The 27453-nt window shown below is 42.6% G+C and overlaps 1 protein-coding gene across 1 annotated transcript in view; it reads right to left on the bottom strand.

The window, feature by feature from the left end:
* The window catches only part of lekr1 (leucine, glutamate and lysine rich 1), a 70145-nt gene that overhangs the window by 10864 nt on the left and 31828 nt on the right, over window positions 1–27453 (bottom strand). The window contains exons 4-8 of the mRNA XM_054604717.1: window positions 27184–27347; window positions 19611–19692; window positions 9483–9560; window positions 7758–7928; window positions 849–924 (exon numbers count right to left, since the gene is read on the bottom strand). Coding sequence (XP_054460692.1) covers window positions 849–924; window positions 7758–7928; window positions 9483–9560; window positions 19611–19692; window positions 27184–27347 — 571 coding nt within the window. The remainder of the gene's footprint in view (window positions 1–848; window positions 925–7757; window positions 7929–9482; window positions 9561–19610; window positions 19693–27183; window positions 27348–27453) is intronic.

The raw sequence follows: 27453 nt of genomic DNA, 5'->3' as shown, positions 1-27453 counted from the left end.
TTTTTTTTTTTTTTTTTGGGCAATATGTCCTCTTTGTTGAGACTTTCAACTAAACCTCTGTCACTGTTGCAGCCAGACATGCAGACAGTGTAAGAGACACTACTACACTGTTTGACTAATAAAAGACAGATTGATTTTCTGTGTTTCTGTGTATGTGTGTGCGTGTTTTTCAGTTTATCTGTTTTAAAACAGACTGGTGGTCTAGAAGCCTCATAATCTTATCCACATTGCGTGTGTCAGGATCCTCCCTATTCAACTCCTCTGAACTGTGACAATGGCTTGGATGCCGTCCTAGCGTCTATTTACTTCAACAGACTGGAACTAAATGTTGGCCAGTCTTGAACTGATACACCCAGAGTCACTGAGTAATGAGTAATGAGTAATGTTCGGATTTGTTTGAGTTCATTAAACATAATGACAATGTTACATCTAAAGACCATATAACCAATATCCAGTTACACAATGAAAATCTTTAGTTAATTATAAGGATGTCTGGGTCACATTTAATTATAATTTTTTAAAATAATATAACAGCATAGTGTACTGTACCTGATATGGTCTAAATAGAAATTAGCAGGCAATTGAAATGTGTTGGGCAGCCGTTAACTTGCTCTCAATGCTGTGTGTTTCCAATTTTTTAAAGGAGCCAAATGGGACATTTCTGGCAATCACAGTTTTGGAACTGATCAGGTTTTATAGAGCAGAGACCGAGCCATAAAATAAAATGCCTGGATCAGCAAAGGTCCCGAACCTACAAATTGGCTAAGGGAATACCGATATTACTGCTTTTATATGTAATTGGCATTAATAGGATTATCGTTAGTATTAAAATATTTTTAAAGGTTTACCTTTGAGGGCATTTGCTGTCTGCAGTCTTCCTCCATCTTGGTCAGGGCTCTGCCATGGGACTCTATCAATATCTCCCTGCAAACACACACACAAGAAAAAACATATGAATACTCATGGCTACATACACACATACTGCATTAGTAATTCAGATATCTCGCTTTCAAAGGCCCTCTCTAGAGCCAGTGTTTGGTTTGTCCATTCCGGGCTACTAGAAACATGGCAGTTTCAACATGGTGGACTCCATGGACAAGGACCTGCTTTCTACAGTGTGTAGATATGAAATGCTCATTCTAAGCTAACAAAAAACACAATTCCTAGTTAGGTCATATACATAACAGAAAAAAGTGTTGAAAATGACATTCCATTTCTGCCAATACGTCCCCCTAAATCCGACACACTGGATCCTTAAATTTCTTCAAAACATTTTTAAACTAAAGTGAATCTGATAACATAAAGCTTCCACAATGTAATGAAAAGATAATGTAGCATCAGGCAACAGCAACATCTGAAACCATGTTCAAATAGAAACGGCCCTAATAACTCATTCCCTTACATGATACAGAAGCTGCCAGTCTTCCATTTGTTTCTAAAATGATTACCCCTCCGCTGCTATTGCCCTTCGATTCCCATATGTTCACAGTCACAGGCTTATTTAGCTTCTGGAGTTTTACAACAATTCTTTCAGAAAAAAGTGTATACATTCTGACACCAGCTTCGAAAGTCAGAGAAACAGATCAGCGCACCTTTTAGAAGATAACATGCAGTGACACGAGCAGATATGACAGTCAGTGAGTGAAGGATGTGTAAAATGCTCTCACTCACAAACCACACACGCAAGATTGCATTAACCATTTTAGTCAGTGCAGCACTTTCTGCAGTTGAATAGATAAGTAAGTAAGCCAGCATCACATCTATATCCTCCCAATCCAAAAAGCTCTGATAATATTTGCACATGCTTGTTTTTTGATGATCCTCTCAGCATGTCAGGTTGCATAAAGAATATTTAGCAAGAACACTCAACAGCCTCTGGGGAAAAGGGAGATGAGAGGGAGATGATGAGGGAAAAGGAACATCTGTAAAAGAAGGAGAGTTGAGATAGCAGGGGGAATCCAGGTTTGGATCCAAATCCAAACATAATGTGTAATTTCAGCAGCTGGTCCGGCTGATAAGATGTGAAGCAGCATGGATCCTAATCCAGCAACAGTCAAGTTAGGACACTGTGTTTACTACTAATATGTATACAGATAGAGATCGCGGCAATGGCTGATGACATGAGAACATTTCCCTATGTGACACAGCCACTGCGATATAGCCCTATGTGTGAGTAAGTGGGCCCATCTGTACAAGAAAGGGTGTGTGAGCAATGTGTGTGTGTGTGTGTGTGTGTGTGTGTGTGTGTGTACAAGCACACTTGACTCTGTGTATATCTGATAGCGGAGTGGATGATCTGCTGTATAATGAAGAGCAGCAGCTACATTCCCTCTCTTCCTACTCAGGGCAGACACAATATTTTTCACTCCACTGGCTTTGGCTAATCACATCAGCCTACTCACCACACACACACACACACACGCGTACAAGCACACACACCCCCACCCCCACCCACACACCCACCACACCCCCACACACACACACACAACACACACACACACACACACACACACACAGGCACAAAAATAGACGCAGACAGACAGCCATGCATGAATGCTCCTCAAGAGTTGCAAGTTTAATGCCAAGATGTGACTCCTGAAACTCATTTAAATGTGTCCCAGCCTTGTTGAAAGATGGGATTCAGAGAGGAGACATAACATTATTTGCTGTGAGACATGAAATATGAAACTATCCACCAGTTTGAAAACTTTTCTGATTGATAGGTTCGGGATGATGATGATGATTCTGACATTTCTACTTTACATGAACGGGATAATGACGATTATTGTCCATCTTTTTGTGTCCAAAACGCAGACTCTTTAAGGCTTTTGCAGTTAAGTCTTAACTGGTGAAAAAACCTCTGGAAGTGCGGATTTGATGTTTTATGAAGATGAAACCTTTTTAATATACAACAAAGTGCTGATGCATCACTGCCTGCGTGTTTGTATCCCGCTGTCGGATATAATTCTGGCTCCCTGATTATCAAAAAAAGCAGACCCCTGCAAAGGTAGAAGTTTTAAATCAACTTTAAGCCTGCATCTGCACATGTGTGTGTGTTGGTATGTGTGTCTATGCGTGTGTGCGCCCCCTGGGGAGTGTGAGCGTGCAAATTCAGCCCTCAGAAGGAGGTCTGGGGGGATTACAGGGAGGACTGATGGGAAAATCTGGGAGCACTCTCTCATTCACTCTCACGGCAGACTGCTTTTAAGGACAGGCGAGTGTGTATGTGTGGGTGCGTGTGCAGTGTGAGCTGCTGCTACCTCATCAAAAGGCACATTCCATTTTTCCGCTTTATGCTGATACAATCTGCGTCTGCACACGCATACAGAAAAAAGCTGACTCTACTCCAAATGATATACGATTCTAACAGCGAAGCTCAAGGGCGATTTTAAATCCTTTTTTATTGTGTATGAATCAACAACGTGGATCAACAGGAATCTTCCTTGACATCACCTCATACGGCCTCTATGCTTTTTTTTTTTTTCAGGGACATAAACTCTCCACCTGGAAAGATGATTAAGAAGTCAAGAATCTTCTCACACTCGCCACGCTTTCAAAGCAGGAACCGACTGCCTTGTTAAAAACTTGACATATGAATTCACAGCAAATGGCAATTTATGACAAGCGAACAATAAAGGACTGAGAGCCACAATGAAAGTATAAAACCCAGACAAGGATGATATAATACTTTCCACTCTGGGAGAAAAAATTGAGAAAATACAAAAACAGAAGAGAGAACAAAGAGCCGTTAGAAAGTGGTAAACATAGCTGAAGAACCTATCTTATAGACGTGCTGCTGACATTAATCTTTGAAAGTATTTTATTAGCCTAATTGTGTAAAGCCTGAGGCATTAAACCACTTCTCTGCATAGGGACGGACAGAAGAGAGAGTTTTTTTGGGATCATAATTTCTGTCACGAAAACATTCCACCGCTGCTTGAAACCACTTGAAACAAGTCCTCTCACATTTAACAGATGGATGAGGAGCTGCACAGATACTCCTGACCTCTCTTGACTTTTAAATCTTTTACTCTCTCCACTTTCTGACACTTTCACTCTTTTTTCCCCCCTCTGCCTCCTCTTTTCCTCACGCTCCGTCTCTCTGTTTTTAACTTCCTGTCAGTTATTCCGAATCAAGGACAAGCTGTCACGTTTCATATGTGTGTGTGTGTGTGTGTGTGTGTGTGTGTGTGTGTGTGTGTGGATTGTGTGTGGCCCCTGTGACCCAGGCTGTGTGCATGCGACGGCCAGACAGTGTGTGAAGAAACCACTGCAACCACAGGCTTAGTCTCCACTGCCTCCCACCCTCTCTCTCACCCTCCTTCCTTCCTTCCCTTCCTACTTTTAAGCATCTCAACATTCTCCTCCCTGTCCATCATTCTTTTCTCTTTTTGCCTCCCTCTACTCCTTCCTTCATGCCTTTCCTCTCATATGTCTTTCATTCACTTTATTCCCACCCCATAATCCCAGCACTCTGCTCGGGGGAGACCATTGTCTGCTGGATACTAAACTTGTCTTTTCACTGTCACATCACAACTGGTTTTGATCAACATCTGCACCATTCCACATCATAAGATTAATAACCGCAGCCAACATTGAGACAACTAAGGAAATTATAACGTGACTGAGTGACCTTTTTCTGGCAATAATTTAAGCTTGTTTAGACTTTAGTATTACACAAATGCATCTCATTTGAAAAAAACATCAGTTTTGGATGACAGACTTTGCTCATAACTGGCCATTTATAGTGCGTAATTTATTTCAGTTATTTCATTCTGTATTTACTCTTTTTAATCTGCAACAGGTTTTTATTTCAATACAATCTGATGTAAACTCTTTTCATTTAATTACCTATAATTAATGCTTCATATAATAGTCATCTGACACCTGATTAAAGTAAAATGAAACACTATGACGGGTATGAAGGGGCAATAAAGCTATATTTTCTATCTCCACAGTCTCCTGGAGATAAACACCTTTTAAGGCCATATAAACCCATATCAACCCTGCAAAAGGCCTATTAAACAAGTCATGTATGTATTTTAAATCTACAGAACAATCTACGACTTGTATTAAAATATTGCATAAAAGGGTACCGGGGATGGAAAGATGACGCTTGTTTCTGGTTAGATCATGTAACAGAAGGGGCGATGTGCAGTGACAGTTTGGCGTTGCACAAAGGGTGGAGTCAGTGTGTGTGTGTGTGTGTGTGTGTGTGTGTGTGTGTGTGTGTGTGTGTGTGTGTGTGTGTGTGTGTGTGTGTGTGTGTGTGTGTGTGTGTGTGTGTGTGTGTGTGTATCCTATCTCCAGGCCTTGGTCAAGCCCTACACCCCCGCCCGACCACTTCGCTCTGCTGCCTCGGGGCGACTGGTTGCCCCGTCGCTCAGAGGTCCCTGCGGCCGATCCACCCGGTCACAGCTTTTTTCTGTCCTGGCCCCTCAGTGGTGGAATGAACTCCCCACTGACGTCAGGACAGCAGAGTCGCTGCCCATCTTTAGGCGCAGGCTGAAAACTCACCTCTTCAAGAAGTACTACCCTGAGCCTTCCTCGTAGCACTTATTGCATTCGTATTAGTTGTTGCACTTATTGAATTCGTATCAGTTCGCTGCACTTATTGAATTCGTATTTGTTTACTGCACTTATCCTATTCGTAGTAGTTTGTGGCACTTATTATATTCGTATTAGTCTGTTGCAATTATTGTTTTCGTAGTAATTTGCCTCTGCACTATACTTTTGCTCTGGCTTATGCTTTAAGATGCTTGTTTAAGAAAGGAGATGCACTTATGACTTCTGGTGACTAGTAGTTCTCTTGAATACCTATGTTGAATACACTTCCTGTAAGTCGCTTTGGATAAAAGCGTCTGCTAAATGACTGTAATGTAATGTAATGTAATGTATGAATAGATAACAGGGGTTAGAAGGGGACAAAGATGGAATTAGATGAGATTAATATTGGACACTTGATGGGAGGAAACACGGGAGCATAACGTGTCTAAATGTAATATAAATCTGTGTGTGAGTGTTTAAGAAAGACCATTAAAGGGAACAGCGTGTCCTTTTTTTATGGGTCACTGGAGGTCAGTGGAAGTGGTCAAATCCGTTAACTTTATAACGAGGGCAAAGAAAGTCTTGGAATGTGTGCCTATGTGAGAATACTTGTGGTCAGGGCATAAAGTGAGTACAATCAAGTCAGTGATTCAGCCTTTTCCTCTGAGGCTCTCTGAACATCTGAAGAAAGGACATTTAGACACACACACACACACACACACACACACACACACACACACACACACACACACACACACACACACACACACACACACACACACACACACACACACACACACACACACACACACACACACTGAACATTAGATCTTTAATCACTAATTATAGTTCAACTGAGGATGCCTCAGACGAACAGGCTTCGGTGTATCTTTTTTTCCAACCAAGTCATTAATATTTATTCAAAATATTAATATCGAACTACATGAACAGATGAAGGATATGTTTATTGTATGTATCATATAAATTAAGGTTACTGCACTGTAACTTATGAGCCCCAGCATGCAGATGACCTCTCAGGTCCTGCATGGAAAGACACACGTTTATACTCACTCCACCATTTTGCATTAAAAGGGTTTTGATATCTCTTTTATGTGTTTTTGTGTAATTGTTATGATTTTTATGTAATTTCCTCTATTTATATTTATCTTTATGAGTTATCTAGACAAAAGCATAAGTTATGTTGGGTGTATTTTCTGGTGGAAACATAATAAAGGATGCAGGAACTTAATTTGATAATCTGAAAACTGTTTTCCTCCGCTCTACAATGTGTATAAGATATAATGGAGATAATGTGGTTTTGATCCCACTTTAGCTAGAATTGTTTTATTTCAACTGTTCGACTTAAAGTTTCTGATAAGAGGTAATGATGCACGACATAACACACCTGAGCTTTGACAACTGTCCAATTTTATCTCCAAATATTGCTGCAAAGGACATTTTTTTTGACATGGATAAACACCTGTAAATGTAAGGTTATTGAGCAGTATGCTGGGCAGTGTGAGCTGGCCACACAGGTAGAGGTAACACCTTACATAAGAGACTGGGCCCAGCTCCTCACTCATTAGATCCACCCGTTCTGCACTCAGAGAATGACGGGGGGGCCCTTTGGTTTTGCATTGACAACAGCACATACACAGAATTACTACCTGTACTCACCCTATGTCCTCTCAGACACAAAAGGGTTGTAAATATTTAACATTTGAACAAAACAGTTCATTTCCTAAAAAGGGATACAGCACAGCCACCAGTCTGTGGTTGTAATGTCCCTGTAAAAAAACAAAAACGCACCCATGCACTGCAGCTGGCTCCCAGTGAGCTTCAATTGGCCATCACAGAGAGGCCAATTTCACATTGTGTTTCAAATTGTGACACAATTCACAAGTGCCTTTCATCAAAGTTCACATAGGGAAGAGGTCAGGTCAGTTTAGAAACAGAAAAAAACACAAGGAACAGTTAAAAACTCATTGATAGTCACAATTAGTAGAAAATGTTGATTTTAAACAGTATTTTCAGTTCAACTCGTCATACACATTTCAAGGTTTAAATTTGTTTCTGAATTCTTTAGGTTATACTTAAAGAATCAGAGTTAGATGCTTAAAATATATGTGAATGGAACAGACTGCAATAGAAAATGGTCGTGAGAGAAGAAAGTGAACGGAGCAGGACAGGACAGATAAGACAATCAGGACCTTTCTCTCCACAGCTCTCTCGTTTCCTGCTGGACCTTCTCCAAAGCTTCCCTCAGTCGTGTCACTTCCTCTTCAGCTGCACAGTTCGAAGACAGCTGCTCCTGCATGATGTCACATCTGCGTTGGCATGACAACCACCTCTCGTGTTTCTCCTCCAGCTCCTCTTTTAACCTGTTGAAGAGAGATATATTTTCTCAGAGTAAACATTTTCATCTGCATGTTTATACAGTATGTGTGTGCATGTTTTAAATAACCATACACACACACACACACACGCACACACACACACACACACACACACACACACACACACACACACACACACACACACACACACACACACACACACGCACACACACACACCTGCAGGCAGATGGTAACTGTATACTGACAGGTCAACACGTGAGTGTTAGTGTCAGAGCAAGTCTGATACATTAGAGGGAAGCCGTTTATTCCCTAACCGTATCAGGATCCTTGTAGCCTGGCAGTTGAAACACAAAAAACACACTAAAGCTGGGCCAAACCCTAAATTCAAACACCCTTTCTGTTTTTCTGTGTACTCTATTAAAAACAGAGTCAAGCTTTTGCACACAGCTCGAGGGCCCAATCATTGTAGTATTCTTCTGAAGCAGTAGGCCTACTGAGGATAGGCCCTTATGCACTAGTACTTTATTGTACATACATGAAAAGACAAAGGAGACAATAATGGACACATGAAGAGGTGTTTTTCTCAACCAATCTCTCCTCCTTCGCAATAGAAATAATCAGTTTTAACGATCAATTAAATGAATGGCCATCAGTTTACGAAAAGTAATTTCACACCCCTTCAACATAAAGCAGTAACTACTAGATAGCATCTAGTTATAGATTTCTCTTAAGAAACCAAAGCTAGTTGACCGCATAAACATTATCCTTTAAGCATCCATGGTCTCCAATCTTGGACAATTTGGATAAATGCTGTCTCCCGTTACATTTTCTCTGATCTATGGGGGGTGCCTTCCCTCCCCCCAAACCTCCCATCCTTACTGAAATACCCTGCACCCCCCCAGAGGAGTGCTATCATGTGTTGAGCTGTATAGGAGCCAGAGGGTGAGATCAGAGACTGCTGTGTGGGAAGGGAAATAAATCGACAGTGTAATTGAACACACCAGGCTGCCGATGGCTTAGAAAGAGAATACCAGCAGATAGCATGTGAAAAAACACACACCCCACATATATCTAACGCCTGCACGGAGAGATGAGAGGCTCTTTGTGTGTATATGTCTGTCTGTGGGTGTTCGCATGTGGGTTGGGTGTGTGCACACATGTTTCTGCCTGCGTATTAGTGGGGTGCAGTCCAATAGAAGAGTCTCTGCACATCTATAGTATGTGCATGCCTCTGTGGACAGATGAGTGTGTGTGTGTGTGTGTGTGTGTGTGAGAAACATGACTCCACGCCAACTAAGGAGTGCTTCCATCTGTTGCACCATCCTCGCACGAGGTTCTCTCCTGTGTCACTGGCTCTTTATGGGGCCCAATATCTCCTCAACTGACCCAAGAGCAGATCTCAGTTGACACTAATATCCCCACCTCTCTCTCTGGGAGGAAGGAGGCGCAGGAAGAGAAACAAAGCAGAGGAACAGGATGATTTGGGGGACAATGCGTGGGATGAGTTCAGGGATTGTGGGAAAGTTGGGAAGGAGTGAAAAAAATGCAGAGAAAAAGAAAGAAGAGAGCTCAGCATACCTGAGTAGTTTTTCCCTGTGTTGGTTCTCAGAGTCTTTCTGTTTGGACAGCTTCTCCTCACTCTGTCTCCTCTGCTCCCTGGAGACACAAAGTGAAAGGCATGGTCACTCAATTTTCCCCATTTGTTGATTTAGTATATTTATGACCAAGGAAGACTGATTTAGCTGGTAAGAAAATAATCCTCTTCTCTTTAAATGTAATTCCCGTTAATTGTACAATCATTTTGCAATCAGGCAGGTGGAAATATAATAAGTACTCCCACAGTATGGTTCTACAATTTCAAGTGTGATTGAAAAGTACTTGAGAAAGATAACAAATCCATACAACTGCTATTCTGTCTACTCCTACGCTTCAATCTCCATGTGGAGGGAGCTTAACATTGAATTCTCCCTCTGGGATCAGCGAAAGTTCAAGAAAGCCTTCTGTACATCACCACTCTTTTCGGCTAACAAAATTGTCCTTTTACAACTGAGCAGCTTTACACAAGTCATTTAGATTTCTTTTTTTTTTGTTAAATTCAAATAAGCTGTGCGCATGTGTGCGCCCGTGTTTTGGAAATCACCTCGTCCTCCATGTGCAGCTGCTGCCTCGCTCTTGAGAAAGTAAATTGGAAATCAGTTTTAATTCTAATTCTGCGTGCCATGACAGTATGTGGTACTCCCGCCTCCTGTGCACAAAGACACACACACACATACAGACTTTACCCTAACCCTCCCAACCCTGTCGGCTTCCCAGCCTAATCCCCTCTCTGGCGGCATGATCAGTTAATGTGTTTGTGTGTGTGTGTGTGTTTTGTGTGTGTGTGTGTGTGTGTGTGTGTGTGTGTGTGTGTAGCTGGCTGTCTAGCCCTGTGACCTTGCAGCCACACGCAATGAGGATACAGAGTGAGAGGGCTCGCACGTCTGAGCTCACAGGCAGACGGCCTGTTTTCACTGCCAATCTGAAACGGACATTTCTGGCAACTCTGTGGAATTATTTGTACATTTTACTTAAGTGGATTCAGTGAAGCAGCTAGTGCAGCTCATGACTCTATCAATAATTTATCATATCTGCATTGTACCAGATACCGTTTGAGTGGTTGTCTTTTGTTCCTCTAAAGTGTATAACTAGACATCCTGATGCTGGAAGCTACATACGATGATATTTCGAAGTATTTCTTTCATATATAAATAACAATATTTTCATAATTTAACAGTGACAATATGTGAGCTGCGTAGGGTAATACACTCACAGCTGTCTGGCATCAGTTGTCAGCCTCTCTTTGTACCTCTTATCACATATCTCCATGTGCATTTCATCTCTCTCTCTCCTGCTCTCTTGCTCTCTCTTTTTCTTTTAACCCTCTTTTCCTCCCGTGCTGTCACAGCTACTGGTGATTTAGAGTAGGTCCCTGAGTGCTCCTACATTCTGCCTGTTTAGATTCAGCATACCGTTTGTAACCCTCGTCTTTCTCTGTCTCAACCCTCTCTCACATGACCACATGATACCTGATTTCAAGGAACTGTTTCTAACATTATTTATCTGCTGGTCTCCTCTTCCTGAATTATATTTATGCGAGAAGGGATTCCAGAGAAAGAGAAATGTAAAAACAGGAGGTGTTTTTTCTGGAGGAATTACTTTGAGGAGCAGGGTTCAAAGTGCAGCCAAGTGCACAGTGTACCGGATAATGTGGCTGCAGGCATGAGGTGTACCCGGTGTGCACATGGAAACAAGGTGAGAAGAATCTATTATCATACATTATCAGTCGATGTGTTGGGGGGGGAAGGCTACAATCACGGCATGTAGGTTCCTGAGAGCTTTCAGTGTAAAATAGTATGTAGTCAAATGATTCCTTGCACGTCAGCTGGATTCTCTTAATGTCACAAGGTCATGTGAGAATCGCGAGATTACATAGCACACGAAAATCCATCTTGTCAGGTTGACTGATGCGTTTGTGTCTGGCAATCCAGTGACGTGCCCACCCAGTGTCCTGGTAGGAGCTACTGGCAGCTACGGGCGTGGCCTAGGTGTGTGCAAAACGACATGGAAAGGTGACCGAGGTTAGCCTAGATGACGTAATAGCATCAGTAACATCAAAGCTGTAAAGTATTTCTTCATTGAAAGATGAGCCAAGAACGGCACCGAAGGCTTTTGTCGATGGAAAATATGTTTTCGCTTTACTTCCAACTGACTTTGGTAAGAGTTTGATTGACATATGGTTCATCCAATGACCTGCCAAATATTTTTTGAAAGTGCCTGAATAAACTAAGAAACGATGAAGAATTATGATTCATAACCATTCAGAGTTAGGTGATGAAGGAGGGAAAACTTTTGCTGGTTTCGTAAGACTTAGTCCAGGAAACCACAGTGGATCTGGCACGTGTAATCACAGCTTCACAAAACGCTTTTCTCAAATTACAGACTGCAGATGGAACGCATACCTGCAGCCTACAGCTGGCTGTACAGAGTTAATCAGGTGTGGTGGACGACAAATGCTGATAAGAATCAAAAATTATCTTCACTCTGCCTTCTTGGTCATTATCAGAATAAAAATATACAAATTTTGTGTAATTAGAAACAAACAACGTATCATAAAAGCAAAACATACAAGCAAAATATGAGGGTGTGCCTCCACAAATTAGAGTGAAGAAAACTGAGCATAGTTTGCCGTGATCTACTCTGAGCAGACGGGCGGTTGACGGGTGGTTGACGAGTGGCAGACGGCGAAAAACATGGTCAATCTTGACACGGAAATGTTAATGTACACGTGACACCCTGCTGACTCTCCCCTCCCACCATGGTGAATGGCAAGTCACCAAAATACCAAACAACCACATGAGAGGGAAAAGCCTCTTTGCATTTCAGGAAAATACCATTTATTGTGCAGCGTGTGCTCACATGATAACAGAGCCCAGAGGGAGAGAGAGAGAGAGAGAGAGAGAGAGAGAGAGAGAGAGAGAGTTGCTGTTCTTTTAAATCTGAGAAAGAAAGAAGGAAAAAGGCGTCCTCCTTCCTGAAGGACTGCGATTGATTTGATCTAATATGTGATTAAAAGTGGACTGAGGTGACGGAGGGAGGGAGAGATAAGTGTCAGTGTGTGTGTGTGTGTGTGTGTGTGTGTGTGTGTGTGTGTGTGTGTGTGTGTGTGTGTGTGTGTGTGTCAGGCAAATGTCAGACTAAGATCTTGTAGGAAATGAGGTCCTTGGCTACACCCTGGGATCAATAGTTATTTTACTGCCAACACTCATACAGGCACAGAAACACACGATGCACACACACACACACACACACACACACACACACACACACACACACACACACACACACACACACACACACACACACACACACACACACACACACACACACACACACACACACACACACACACACACACACTTTAATATACGCATACGCCCTGCGCGTGCCTCCGCCTTATGAGAACAAGCTGTATCACATCAATCACATCAATCCTTTGCTCTTTCTCTCTTGACCTTCACTCATTCCATCATCCACTCTTTCATCTCTCCTCCCTTGCTCGGCGCATCCATCCTGTCTTTCATCTATCCCTCTCTTCCCTCTAATCCGTCCTTTTCAACCTGGCCCGCTTCTGTGTTGGATGATCCATGTGTTCATCCTCTGATGAAAGGATGAGCTCAACGTCTCCTGCCAATCAGAATGCGGCAGGAAGCCTCCCAAACCCCTTTGACATGCATGTCATCCAGACGTTAAAGGAGGGGGGTTTGTGGCGCTCTCTGTGATCCTATTTAACAAACGCTGTCAAATTGCCCAAATCGAAATCTGCATACTGTAACTGCACATCACCCCTATGGACTTGTTCACTGGACAATGGTATGAGTTAATGAGCTAATCACATCATACAAGCATGAAAACCAGCACTATTCACATGCCAAGGAAGTCCATGTACAAATATTTTGACTGCAGGAACATTCAGTGGCACAATAGGGGATTGAGAATAAGCTAAAAGATCCTGAAGAGAGTGTAAGTGTATGTGTGTGTGTGTGTGTGTGTGTGTGTATGTGTGTAAATAGTCCTGACAAACAATCTGCCCTTGAGTGTCTCTCTGGCATGCTGATCAGATTGCATGCTAGGATCAGACGGATTCCACAGCCTCTCGCTGTCCTTAGGCCGCCCTTTAAATATATATGTGTGTATGTGAGTTTCCAAGGCAATGCAGCTGGCGCCACGGAAGCCTAACAGGTGCGGAACGCTGATGTCTGATGGAGGCTGGGGGTCAAGGGTTGGGCAGTTGTCATGGCAACATCTCTTGCGCACAAACAAACTGGTACTTTTTGTTCTTGGATCTGAAGCGAGCATCACAGATTTGTGAAGCTCTGGAGCTGATATGATGCATGGTGAGATGTAAAGGACACAAACACACAACACACACACACACACACACACACACACACACACACACACACACACACACACACACACACACACACACACACACACACACACACACACACACACACACACACACACACACACACACAGCGAACGTGGAACAGGGTGTTTGAACAGTTAACCAATCCGCATCAACAGGACAGTTAAAATAGGCTTAGCCAATCAGCTCAGACATCCCATGTGGACCTAAGTCTAGACCTCGCCTGACTGTCTGCTAGGTCTACATAGGTGAAAAAGAGAAAAACATTTCGTTGTGTTTAAATTTATGTTAGTGATGGAATGTAACTAGGGACATTAACTCAAGTACTGTACTTAAGTACAAATTTGTACTTTACTTGATTATTTTCATTCCATGCAACTTCATACTTCTACTCCACTACGTTACATCACAAATAAACATTTTATATAGAAAAGATATTATGACCTTATAAAATATGATATATTCAAACTGCCAAACAGTATATAAAGATTATCTTCCCACTTGCCAGGGCCATTATTATATTTAGAAACTTTTGCTTGTTATATTTAAATAACATTTTGAATGCAAGACTTTTACATGTTACTTGGTGTTTTTTACAGTTATACATATATTAATACTTTACCTCTGATCTGAAAACTTTCTCCACCACTGCATTTTGTGATTGTCATAATTCATAACTGATATTTGCCTGCAACTCTTTTACTTATTACATCTAATATTTACTTAAAATTATCATGTACTTTATATTTTACTTTACCTTGGATGTACCTTAAATTAAAATGATGTTCCTCATACCATTGCTACTTGTGTCTACTTTTTTTTAATTCATATCAGAGGAGATTACGGGTTTCATGTTGTTCAATTGCAAAAAAAACCAACCTAGTTGTGAAGTTATATAAATGAAATTGACTTGCCTCAAATTAAACTGCTTATGACTGATTACCCTCACACAACCCTCTTTTTAAGTTATGTAATAACACAAATTAAGAAATTGTTAAAGAATTGTCATTTGGAAAATATGAAAGTTAAGATACATAATAGGCCTAACTATTTCTCAATATTTGGCAAAATTAGGCAAAAATGTTGGCCTACAGTTAAATATTGTTCGCAGTTTTGTTGTGTACACATGAGCCCCAGTTTTCCCTCTCCACAATCATATACACACACTCACATACACACAGACACACAGCCTTGAGTACACTCCCCTTCTCCTCCGCCACACACACATCAATTTATGCAACGTGGCCTGAATGCTGATTCTCTCTATAGCATAAGCCCATATGTCTGGGTGGGCCGCGTGCGACTGCAAACATCCCCTCCTTCCTCCCTGTCTCCGCCCTGATCCCTGTATTGTATCCCTGACGTGCACATTCCATACACACATAACCACACATACATACATGAAGTAATATTTGTGTTTGATACATGCACACAGTAGCATGGACAATTTGTGTGGCAGGTCAGAGGGCAAGGGGTCAATATAAGTCTCTTTCTGATAGTGACACATGAATTTGGAAAAGCACTTTTCTTTTCCTTGAAAAAGTTTGGGGAGACATTTGAAAAGCAAACCAACTTAAATCAAGCAACATTATCTTGATACTCTTATTGATTTGTAACAGATATTGGTGCATTAACCTTAACTTAAACTATCTTATCAAACAATCATGTACGTGGACATATAAATTCAACTAAACAATACACACTGCATGAGGTAGTCTTTCCCATAACTGAGCACTTTGAATTGAAATCTCTAAAGGTCAAAAACAAAGATTCTTGACAAGGAACATTTGGGAGAGAGAGAGAGAGACTGATGAGGTTATAGAAGGAGAAGGAGGAAACATTAGAGAGCAAATGAGTACTTCATCTGCAGTCTGTCAGGTCAAGTAGTCCTTTAATGTTCTGATATTCAGATAGCAGCAACATTTAACATTTACTCCCTTTGCGTGTAGGGGGATGTTTGAGTTTCCATCTACTTTTGTGGGTGTTTCTGTAGGTGTTTGCCCATGTGTGTGTGTCTGTGCGTGCACTTTTGTGGGACGTGTGCAAACACTTGGAAAAGTCGCCTCTGTTCTGTGCAAACCAGTGTCAGGAGATGACCAAAGATGGAATAATTTATCTATTTGGAGAGGGAAAACAACGTGAAGATGGCAAAGCTTGACCTACAAAGTGACCGTTTTATGGTGCTTGTGATAACAGTAGATGCTGAGTCCTTACAAAGAAAACACTGCATACAGTGTCCATGGAGGAAGTACTTCTGTGGTTAAGAGGCAGATGTTTAGCAGGTGTAATGTTAACCATGTTCTTAGTTTTGCTCTTTAGCATTCTAATGTTTGCTAATCTGCTAGTACCAAATAAAGTACCACCTGCAGTACGTTTTGCAGGTATTTAGTCATAAACCAAATCATTGGACAAATTAAAATTTTGACCTGATGCGATAAAATATTAATCCATCCCATAGTTGTTAAGATATTTCTGTCTGGACCTAAGTGGTCGACCGACCCACATATTGACATTGACATCCATATGGCCATGCCATTAGCTAGCCTCAAAACTACGCTTTACTTTAATTTATGTGACAAATTCACATGGAAATTTTAGGTGTTGATTTACGTATTTATAACTGACTCACCTCGGCGGTTGTGCAGCATGTGTTTGTGTGTGTGCCTGTGTATGGTTTGTGTGTGTGTGTCGGGTCCAGGGAAAAAAGGGAAAACAAAAAATGTCAAAAGAGCTGCAAAATGTTTGAACTGATAGAGCTTCGTCATCAGAATACTTTCAAAAGCCAAGGGGCATATTTTTTTCATTTTTTTTTCTTCTTCCTCTCCTCCAACGAATCGCCACCTTATCGTGGTGGAGGGGTTTGTGTGCCCCAGTGATCCTGAGAGCTGTGTTGTCGGGGGCAATAGCTCCTGGTAGGGCCTCCCAAGGCAAAGTGGTCTTGGGGGAGGGGTCAGACTAAGAGCGATTCACAAAACTTCAATGAATTGGACGATGCAAGGTTGTGGCACCTCGCCCGGAAAAGGGAAACCGGGGCACCCTCCTGGAGCCAGACCTGGGAGGGGAGCTCGCCGGCGAGCATCTGGTGGCTGGGCCTTGGCACATGGGGCCCGGCCGGGCCCAGCCCGAAAAAGCTACATCGTGCCACCACCCTGTCTTCTGGGAGACTTCAACGCTCACGTGGGTAACGACGGAGAAACCTGGAGGGGTGTGATTGGGAGGAACGGCCTGCCCGATCTGAACCCGAGTGGTGCTTTGTTGTTGGACTTCTGTGCTAGTCATGGACTGTCCATAACAAACACCATGTTTGAGCATAGGGAGGTTCATAAGTGTACTTGGTACCAGAACACCCTAGGCCAAAGGTCTATGATCGACTTTGTAGTTGTGTCAGATGTATCAGACCTGCGGCCGTATGTCTTGGACACTCGGGTGAAGAGAGGAGCAGAGCTGTCAACTGATCACCACCTGGTGGTGAGTTGGATCAGGTGGCGGGGGAGGCTGCCGGACAGACCCGGTAAACCCAAACATGTAGTGAGGGTGAACTGGGAACGTCTGGCTGAGGATCCTGTCCGCAAGGTCTTCAACTCCCACCTCCGGAATAATTTCTCGTGCATCCCAGGGGAGGCTGGGGACATGGAATCCGAGCGGGCCATGTTCAAATCCTCCATTGTGGAAGCTGCTGCTAGAAGTTGTGGCCGGAAGGCGATCGGTGCCTGTCATGGCGGCAATCCGAGAACCCGCTGGTGGACACCAGCGGTGAAGTCGGCCATCAAGCTGAAGAAGGAGGCCTTTCGGGCTTGGCTGGCCCAGGGGTCTCCTGAATCAGCAGGCAGGTACCGGTTGGCCAGAAGGGCTGCAGCTGCGGCAGTTGCTGAGGCAAAAACCCGGGTGTGGGAGGAGTTCGGCGAGGCCATGGAGAAGGACTTTCGAATGGCCTCAAGGAAGTTCTGGCAAACCGTGAGACGACTCAGAAAGGGGAAGCAGGGCTTCTCTCAGGCTGTGCTCAGCAGGGCACAGACCCGGACTGGGGATATTGTCGAGCGGTGGAAAGAACACTTTAAGGAACTCCTGAACCCGACCAACACGTCCTCTGTGGAAGAGGCAGAGTCTGAAGACTCAGGGGAAGACTCGTCCATATGCCTGGCGGAGGTCGTTGAGGTCCTATCTCCAGGCCATGGTCAAGCCCTACACCCCGCCAGACCACTTCGCTCTGCTGCCTCGGGGCGACTGGTTGCCCCGTCGCTCAGAGGTCCCTGCGGCCGATCCACCCGGTCACAGCTTTTTTCTGTCCTGGCCCCACAGTGGTGGAATGAACTGCCCACTGACGTCAGGACAGCAGAGTCGCTGCCCATCTTTCGGTGCAGGCTGAAAACTCATCTCTTCATGAAGTACTACCCTGAGCCTTCCTCGTAGCACTTATTGCATTCGTATTAGTTGTTGCACTTATTGTATTCGTATCACACTGCTCAGCCTTCCCGGGAAAGTTTACTCCAGGGTGCTGGAAAGGAGGCTCCGTCCGCTTGTCGAACCTCGGATTCAGGAGGAGCAATGCGGATTCCGTCCTGGCTGTGGAACAGCGGACCAGCTCTTTACCCTTGCAGGTCTGTTGGAGGGGGCATGGGAGTTTGCTCATCCAGTCTACATGTGTTTTGTGGACTTGGAGAAGGCCTTCGACCGTGTCCCTCGGGGAGTCCTGTGGGGGGTACTGCGGGAATATGGGGTACCTGGTTCGTTACTACGAGCCATTCGGTCCTTGTATGACCAAAGTGAGAGCTGTGTCCGGATACTCGGCACAAAGTCGAGCTTGTTCCCAGTGCGTGTTGGCCTCCGCCAGGGCTGCCCATTGTCACCAATCCTGTTTGTGATTTTCAAGGACAGGATTTCAAGGCGCAGCCGGGGGGAGGAGAGTTTCCGGTTTGGGGACCTCAGAATCACATTCCTGCTTTTTGCAGATGATGTGGTTCTGTTGGCTTCTTCAGAACGTGACCTTCAGCACGCACTGGGGCAGTTCACAGCCGAGTGTGAAGCGGTCAGGATGAGAGTCAGTACCTCCAAGTCTGAGGCCATGGTTCTCTTCTGGAAAACGGTGGATTGCACCCTCTGGGTTGGGAGTGAGTCACTGCCCCAAGTGAGGGAGTTCAAGTATCTCGGGATCATATTCACGAGTGAGGGTAAAATGGAGCGGGAGATGGACAGGCGGTTCGGTGCAGCGTCAGCAGTGATGCAGGCGTTGTACCGGACCGTTTCGGTGAAGAAGGAGCTGAGCCATAAGGCAAAGCTCTCGATTTACCAGTCCATCTACGTTCCAACCCTCACCTATGGTCATGAGCTTTGGGTAGTGACCGAAAGAATGAGATCGCGAATACAAGCGGCCGAAATGAGCTTCCTTCGACCCGGCCTTTGACCCGGCCCCGGATAAGCGGAGGAAATGGATGGATGGATGGATGGATGGATATTTTTTTCTGAAGTCCTAAACCTCTGACTAGACCTTTGTGTGAGTGTATACAAGTCAAATCCTCTGCTGATGCAGCTTAGCAGGCCCGGTATGTGGAACGTGAGCATTTCCTGGTTTGGGCGGTGCAAGTTGGGCTGCTCAAAAGGTTTGGTTGGTAGAGGAAAAATCATACAGAGCCGAGCCCTGCGGTGACCTGCTCTTCACCCGGCACATTCCACATTCCAAATCCACCTGCGTCGCCATCTGTGCATGTGCAAGCTTTTAACACATACGTGTAGACACTTACATCAGCTGCTGGGTGAGGCGCTCTTTCTCTTCCCTCATTTTCTGTAACTCCTCATTGGAATGCTTCAGCTCCTGTCTCAGCACTGTTCAAACACACACACACACACACACACACACACACACACACAGATTAAAAAGCTTGCCTGCATAGAACGCTGCCTCAAAGCTTGTCACCGGAGGCTGTTACACTGTATGATTTACAGAAAGAGAAAGACAAGTACGGTAGGCAGAGGTTTCAATCACATTGTAACTACACCAAACTATCTATCTACGAGACTGACAAGATTGGAAGGAGCAACAAAACAAGAGGTGGAGGAGGAGGAACAAAAGAGACAGAAGTTACAGACAGAAACATGAGACTACCTCAAACAAGAGGTGAGGAGGAAGAGAGCGAAATACAGTAAGATTGAAAATTTAAAACCAAGGTGGTAAATTGAGACACAAAGAAGCAGTTGAAAATGTGAAGACGGGTGGAGCAGAAAGAGGGGACAGTGTTGAGAAGAAGGGAGTACGAGGGAGTTTGTGTTCAAGGGAAACCATGAAACTGAACACCAAAGTCTGGCAGTCTTTGTTGTTGCATGTCTGACACAAAGAAGCTGCTGCGTTGCTACTGTTTCCTCCCTTCACTGTCTGTCTATATTCACCTTGACAGTTATGATACGATGTGTATGCAGCAATGACATACAATTAAAAAAAACACAAAAATAAAATAATTAGTAGGCTACATGCAAGTAAATATTTTATAAATATAGTACTCTAGCAGAACATCAATTCTTGGAAACATTTTGAATAAGAAGATCTTGATCTGAACGAGCATGTTGTAGGCTATTTATGGCTAATTTCTATGTGCTTGGTTCTGAACCTGCTGTGATCCTGCAAAGGTAGGGAGTGTCATTGTGCTCTGCATATTCAAATTCACATTATAACTTCAAGGCTTGTGGATGCATTTATAAAAAAAAATAGACCTGGAATAAATGCTTAACTGCAATATTTAGGCCTTATGTCCGGTAAGCAGCTCAAGGCAGGAGTGGATATCCCGCAAGAAAGAGAAGTACTTAAGCTCCAAGTCTGAGTGTTGAATATGTCGAGGCAAGTCACTGTTTTCTGAAAAAATCACCACTTTTGTTGTGCACATAACTGTCTTCAGTAGAAATACTTGCATACTGGCTTCTGTCGAAGTAGAAGTAAGAAACAATACTTGACAATCACAATCAGGATAGGCATAATCATCATCAACATTCATTACCATTATCTTCCCAAACATCATCACAAACTTCCCCATTACCTTCATCAGTAGTCAGCCTAAGTTTTATGGCAATTCTCACAGCTGACAACAAAGTCCTTGTACAGGATGCAAGTTAAGTCAGAATAAAATAGACTTTGGGTCATGGATACACACTAAAAGCGGGGGTGAAGCGTGAGCCTTTACATGATTGGTGTAGACAGTTGTATTGATTAAATACAGTTAATCTGTGTCATTAGAATCGGTAAGACGGACGACTTAATGAAGTACCAGAAGCTTGTTTATCTAAAGTTAACAATTGAATTAGAGTATCAATAATAGCATTACAGTAAGTATTTGTATCACTCATATTGATATACCATAGTACAACAGTAGGAAAGTGCAAATCTACCCTGTTCCTAGTTACATTAGTTCTTAATTATGATGCCTGCTGCAAAGGATAGCACTGAGCACGAGACTATATTAAATAAATATTAAAGGTATTTTACCTGTAGTGTCTGTTCATGGCTCTTCTTTATGTTTACTGCCGAGTGAAAACAATCATGTTTGAAGTGATGTCAATACCTGACATCAGTGTGAACGGATCAGTCAAGTTACTGCCAGACTCCCTTTACATATTATGCGATTTAACAGATCTGGGTTTCTTGTTATACGGATGATACTTCTAAATTAAAATGTCATATGACATTGTATACCTTATGAAGAAAAACTCTAACAGCTCTTCTATGAACTAAGTTAAATTAAGCGAAGTGACGTTACTCTTTAACAAACACTGGTAGTCAGCACACATTTATCAGAAGAACTAAGTGATTTGTGAAAGTATTTTTGATAAAATAATTTACATTTGAAATGACGGACAATTCAAGTCTTCAACTGATTCCTACTATCAGCCAAATCCACAGTTCACATATTTATTAATGGAGCCAAGCTATGAGGTAAACATCTACTCCTTCAAAAAGATAATTTATGATTTGTTTTTTTTTCATAAACAGACACTCATTTGGTGAACATGATTTAACATAGCAGGGTGTTCATTTTAGATTCATTGTTTTAGATTCGATGTCAATCAACCTGGTGTTCCACAGATAATGTGCGTCTGCCTTAATGACGCAGTTTACATATTTTTCGAACTGATGATTTATTAAATTGGAGTTCTGCTGAGTGAAACATGACACCCAATTTATCAAACTCATAATCAAATAAAAAGTTTGCTTTTGTCAGTGTCTGATAACATGATGCACTGCTGCACTGCTGTTTTAATGGATCACTCCACCTGTGCAGATATAGTCAACTATTCGCTCATTCGATCTTGGATAGCTATTTGGTTTTCGATTTTGCTATTGGGATTCTTCTTCTTTTTTTCATCCCTCGCAATTACTGACATGCATAAAACAAACAAACAAAACCCTTTGAGAAATGCTTTTTTTTTTCTAGCAAACATGACTTTTAGGAACGTACGAAACGTTATGACGCAAATTTGTTTGAAGAATAATGTGAGACATGAACAACGTCCATGCTGCCTACTAACCAAGAGGTTCAAGTGCTCCTCAGGTCATGGTGGTCCTGACCACATGCTGCAGGTTGTGTCCTTGCTGTTTTCTAAAGCAAAAGAACGGCCAAAGAAAACCCCAACAGACAAAGCCTCTGTGTGGGTGTCTGACTAGCTGTTTGTATGGCAGATAGGCTACTGGTGTGGATAGTGGAGTGTGTCAAAGACGGGTTATGTGTTTGTATTTGTAAGTGTGTGTATGTGTGTGTGTGTGTGTGTGTGTGTGTGTGTGTGTGTGTGTGTGTGTGTGCACTGTATATTGAGAGTTGTCTGTGAGGGTCCTTTTGAGCGAAGGGCACAGTGGCTGTGACTCTTGACAGCTCTCAAACTGATCCAGCAATGTCAGCCTGACATTTTCCTCCTCCAAGTCTTTCTTTTCCTCACTCTCGCTCTCTCTTTCATTGTTTTTCTTCACCTCATCCATCTCTTCACTGTCTCTGTCCTTTCAGTCTTTTTTCATCTATTTCTTACCTCTCTTTCTGTGGCTTTGTTTTTATTGCTTCTCTCTTGCCCTCACTCACTCTTGCTCTCTCTCTCTCTCCCTTTCTCTGCAGGAAGAGGGGAGTGTAGGAGGTCCTCCTCAAAGCGGCAATACACCGATAATTGCTTTTTGGTCACTGTGACATGACGAGGTCCGCCAGGGAAAAGCAACACACAGACACACACTCACACAGAGACACTCGGAAACTTACACAGACTCACGATAATAATATAGAACAAACAATAATTAATGAAAAAAAAATAACCACTTGCAAAAAGGCACACTAGCAGCACAAAAAAACACACAGAAACACTCACCAATACACACAGTAACGGACACGTCCAAACAGAAATGGTTGTATAAATACTTGATGGAGCAGAAAGACTTTGCAATGAAAGCAAACCAGCCTGTCTGACTTTCTCTGCAGTGCGTCTATTATGTGTCACAGTGCGTTCACACAGACACACACAGTGTAACAAGATGTGGTTGTAAATATCACAGAAACTTACTGGCAGCTGGCCATCAAGGTACTGTAACCGATTTAGAGTATTGTTAGTGGGCAGGCTGTTGCAGGGCTGCAGTTAAAGTACATTTTTATCTACTGTAATGTCAATCCCAGTAAAATGCAGAAACGCCATTAATGCTATTTGAAAAACTAGGAGCACAACCACAAGTACGTTCCTCCAATTTTACATTAGATATTTACACAGCTAGGTTTTGAAAAACTTACATTTTCTCTTGATTCTTCCCAATTTAGAGTCAGAATGTTTGTATGACATGTGGCTTGTGAAAATGGCTCCAATACTAACTTAAGTGACTATAGGCTATAATAATGGTGTTAATTAGTATCTTTAATTAAGAGAAAAGTTGCCTAAAAAGAAACCTGTTCCTAAAATACTGCTGGCTCTGTGGTGTCGGCATATCTGATGCCTGCAGTGCCCCATAGCAGCATCAATCTGTCTCATTTGACCAGCGTCATTTATTGCTTTCAGTGTGATTGGGCCTTAAAACAACTGTAAAAAGAAGGTCACTGAATGAGCAATCTACAGGAAAACTTATAGTAGGTGATACTGAAAGTGACAATATCTCAGTATAACATAAACTGTGAAAGGAACAGCCTATACTTGCAGCTTTTGTCGAGACTTATCAGTTGTTGTTGTTTTTTTATCTCCACAGATTCGTAAAATTTGAAAAAATGATTTTTGTGAGGCTGCCTAGTTTATTATGGGTAATAAAGAAACTATTCCAGCTTCTAAACCACAAACTGTGCTCTAGCTGATGCTTGTACATCAGGGAATACGTTTATTTCTAATGCATTCCATAAATCTTTCAATGATTTATTCATGTTGCAACAGATAGATTTCTTAATTGAACATTTAAGTAATAGCTCTCCAGTATATATAGTATGATGTTGTATAGTCATTCTAAGGGGATAACAGATGGTGACAGACAGATGTGGAGACACTGCTGATAACATATTCAATGTTTTTATACTGCTGCTGTCACTATCAACACACACACACACATACAAAGTTTCCGGGGAAATAGACACCATATAGTCTAAGGATAGCCCAGGGTGTTGGCAGATGGCTGCGGTTCAGGGATCGGTCACACACACACACACACACACACACACACACACACACACACACACACACACACACACACACACACACACACACACACACACACACACACACACACACACACACACACACACACACACACACACGGATTCATACACCCTTAGTCACACTTGGTCATTGCTTTTTACCTTGATTTCCCTGTCAACCCTCTATCCTCTTTTCCAAAGTGTTGAATGAAAACTCCCACACATTTTAAAACTTTCTGTCCATCACCTTCAAATCAACTTGTCAGTAAAGTCAGCTGCTGACATCTGCACAAAATGAACACGGATGAATTATGTTTTCATCTCCCTCTGCTCTCAGTGCTTGTCTTTGTCTTGCTCTCTGTAAAATTCCACATCCCTTGAGGTTGTTTTCTCTTTCCACCCTCTTATTTCTCAAACTAATCATAAACCACACTCGTCTGTTCACATTAGGCAACCTCCTTATGTTTCTCACTGTCTTTAACCTTTCAGTCTTTTTTTCTCCTGCTGTTTAACGCTAACCACAGAACGCTGACAGACAGGTAGCACAGTTTGACTTTGAGCTAACGCCCATATCTGTCCGGAGGCTTATACAGGTGACTGACTAAGGTGTGTGTGTGTGTGTGCTTTGTAGAGGCCTGCAACTCAGTCCAACAAGACCAAAAGGTTCTCACACATTATGTCAAAGTTCAACCTCAATTCCACGTATATATGGCTCATAAATAAAACTAATAAAGGCAACCCTGGTAATCTTGAGTATCGAGTGAGAGTACGCTAGTTTAAAAAAAATTATCAATCTGAAAAATCCAGCCCAGTGTTGCCAACTCTTTTCCATTGAAAGTAGCGAACAGCACTAGCTCAAAAAGGCCGTAAGTTTAGCAGAAAGTCGCCAAGTCTGCAACACTGACAGCCCGTCCCTTCAGGCCACCTTCCAAAGCTGCTCCCCAAAAGTTATTATAAGAATTATTACAGTCCTGGGACAGTGACAAGTACCTTTTTTTTTTATCAGATCATTTGATTTATTGATTGTTCAATTCATTTGTTCACACATTCATTTTTTATTATATTTATGTAGTTATATATGCTTTCATTTATCCAACGTGAAACTCTGACTTTGATCCCTGCAGTAAAACAAATAAATCTGTCAACTCCATCTATCAAAAGTCAGGAGCTGGGTAAAAGGCTCTGATTGGTGAACAAACAGTTTTGCAGATTGTATGCCTTACTGGAAGACCAGCTCCTACTCTCTCTCTGATTAGCTTATGTTGGCTTAACTATGATTCTCAACAGTGTTTGAACTAGACAGACATGGAAGGAGAGCGAATCAACCACGTTTTTTTCCCGTAGTCCGAAAGTACAAAGATACCCAACGGCCTAGCACCAAAGCAGCAGAGAAACAAACAAACAAGTTGTTTACAATTTTCATATGCTATTTCATCACTAAATTAATTTAAGATCATTTTTCAGGTGAAAAAATAAAAATAAAAAAGGTTTGGCTAAGATTTGCTCCAACAATTTTGAAGTTTAGAAGAACCACAAACTGCCGTGCATCTAGTCTAGTTTCTACAAAACTACCCTTTTCTTTTACGAACTTCAAAAAAATCATTCACATAATCATCTGCATTTCGTTTGCCTGTGCTACAAATTGTTCTTTTGGGAGACAAGACACGCTATACAAGACAAAGAAAAAGAAGAGCACAGCACAGCATACAACAAGATAAAGTTTGAAATGACCCCTAAGTTAAGTAAGTGTGCAAATCTGAATTTAATGATTATTTTGGGATATATGTATTGCGTGCATGTTTGCTTATATGCATGCGTGTGTGCGTGTGTTTGCGTTCACATTCCTGGGTGTGTATTTTTATTGCATGTGTTGGTTTGTGCAGCAGCTGCCTCTCAGCCTCACATCACTGAGCAAACACATACTCACACGGCATCAATACCAACAGCAGTCTGTTTTCTTTTTCTGCCTCTTCCTCTATCTAAATTCTCCCTGGTTCCCTCCCTCTGTCCCACACACACACACACACACACACACACACACACACACACACACGCACCCTTGGCAGCTGTTTGTAACGTGCAGCAAAGAGAGAAAGACCCACCCATGAGGTGAGCCGGAGGTTAGCTCTCCTTTGGGTATTTACTGTCAACGATAAAGACAGTAAATACCCCCCCACCACACACACACACACACACACACACACACACACACACACACACACAGAGCCACACACACACACACACAATGCAGTTCTGCTCCTCTTGCTTTTCTCTTTAAAATGTATGATTAGAGTTTAATCAGTTTACAACATTTGCATATACCCATAAACACACATTCCTTCCAGCTTAAATTATCTTTAAGGATTACAAGAGTTGGTGTAGTGACTGTAAACACACATTTACACACACACATTATCGTCATGCATTGTGGTTGCTGCCCTGAGAACTAAAAGAGTCCACACCACAGCTAAACTAATATTTACGCCTCTTGAGAGATTATTTGCTCAACCCTCTTTCCTGCTTTCTTCAATATTTCTCTGTCTCGTCCTCTCCAGCTCTGTATTAATAGACTCTCTCTCTCTCTCCCCTGTCTTACCCTCACACATCATCTAAATCATCTGTTTCTACTTCCTTCAACTGTGAAGTTTTAGTTGGTGTGTGTTAGAGCAACAATGTGTATACGTGTTACCTGAGAACACCTGTGTGCTGTGCTGCAGTATCTTGGATCTGAAGGCCTGCCAGACCCCTGTCTGCTGGCTGAGGAAACCCCGTACATCTGTGAGCTCACTGCCCAAGGATCGGAGCACGGAGAGAGTCGCTCGCTGGGCCTGCTGCTGCCGCGCACACGCTCCTCTGAGACACACACACACACACACACACACACACACACACACACACACACACACACACACACACACACACAAACACACAAACACAGGCCATTTAATCATTTTGTCTC

The sequence above is a fragment of the Anoplopoma fimbria genome, chromosome 1, assembly GCF_027596085.1.
Source record: "Anoplopoma fimbria isolate UVic2021 breed Golden Eagle Sablefish chromosome 1, Afim_UVic_2022, whole genome shotgun sequence".
Taxonomy (NCBI): domain Eukaryota; kingdom Metazoa; phylum Chordata; class Actinopteri; order Perciformes; family Anoplopomatidae; genus Anoplopoma; species Anoplopoma fimbria.
The sequence above is the reverse complement of the archived record's forward strand: the minus strand, read 5'-3'. Positions and strand labels throughout refer to the sequence as shown.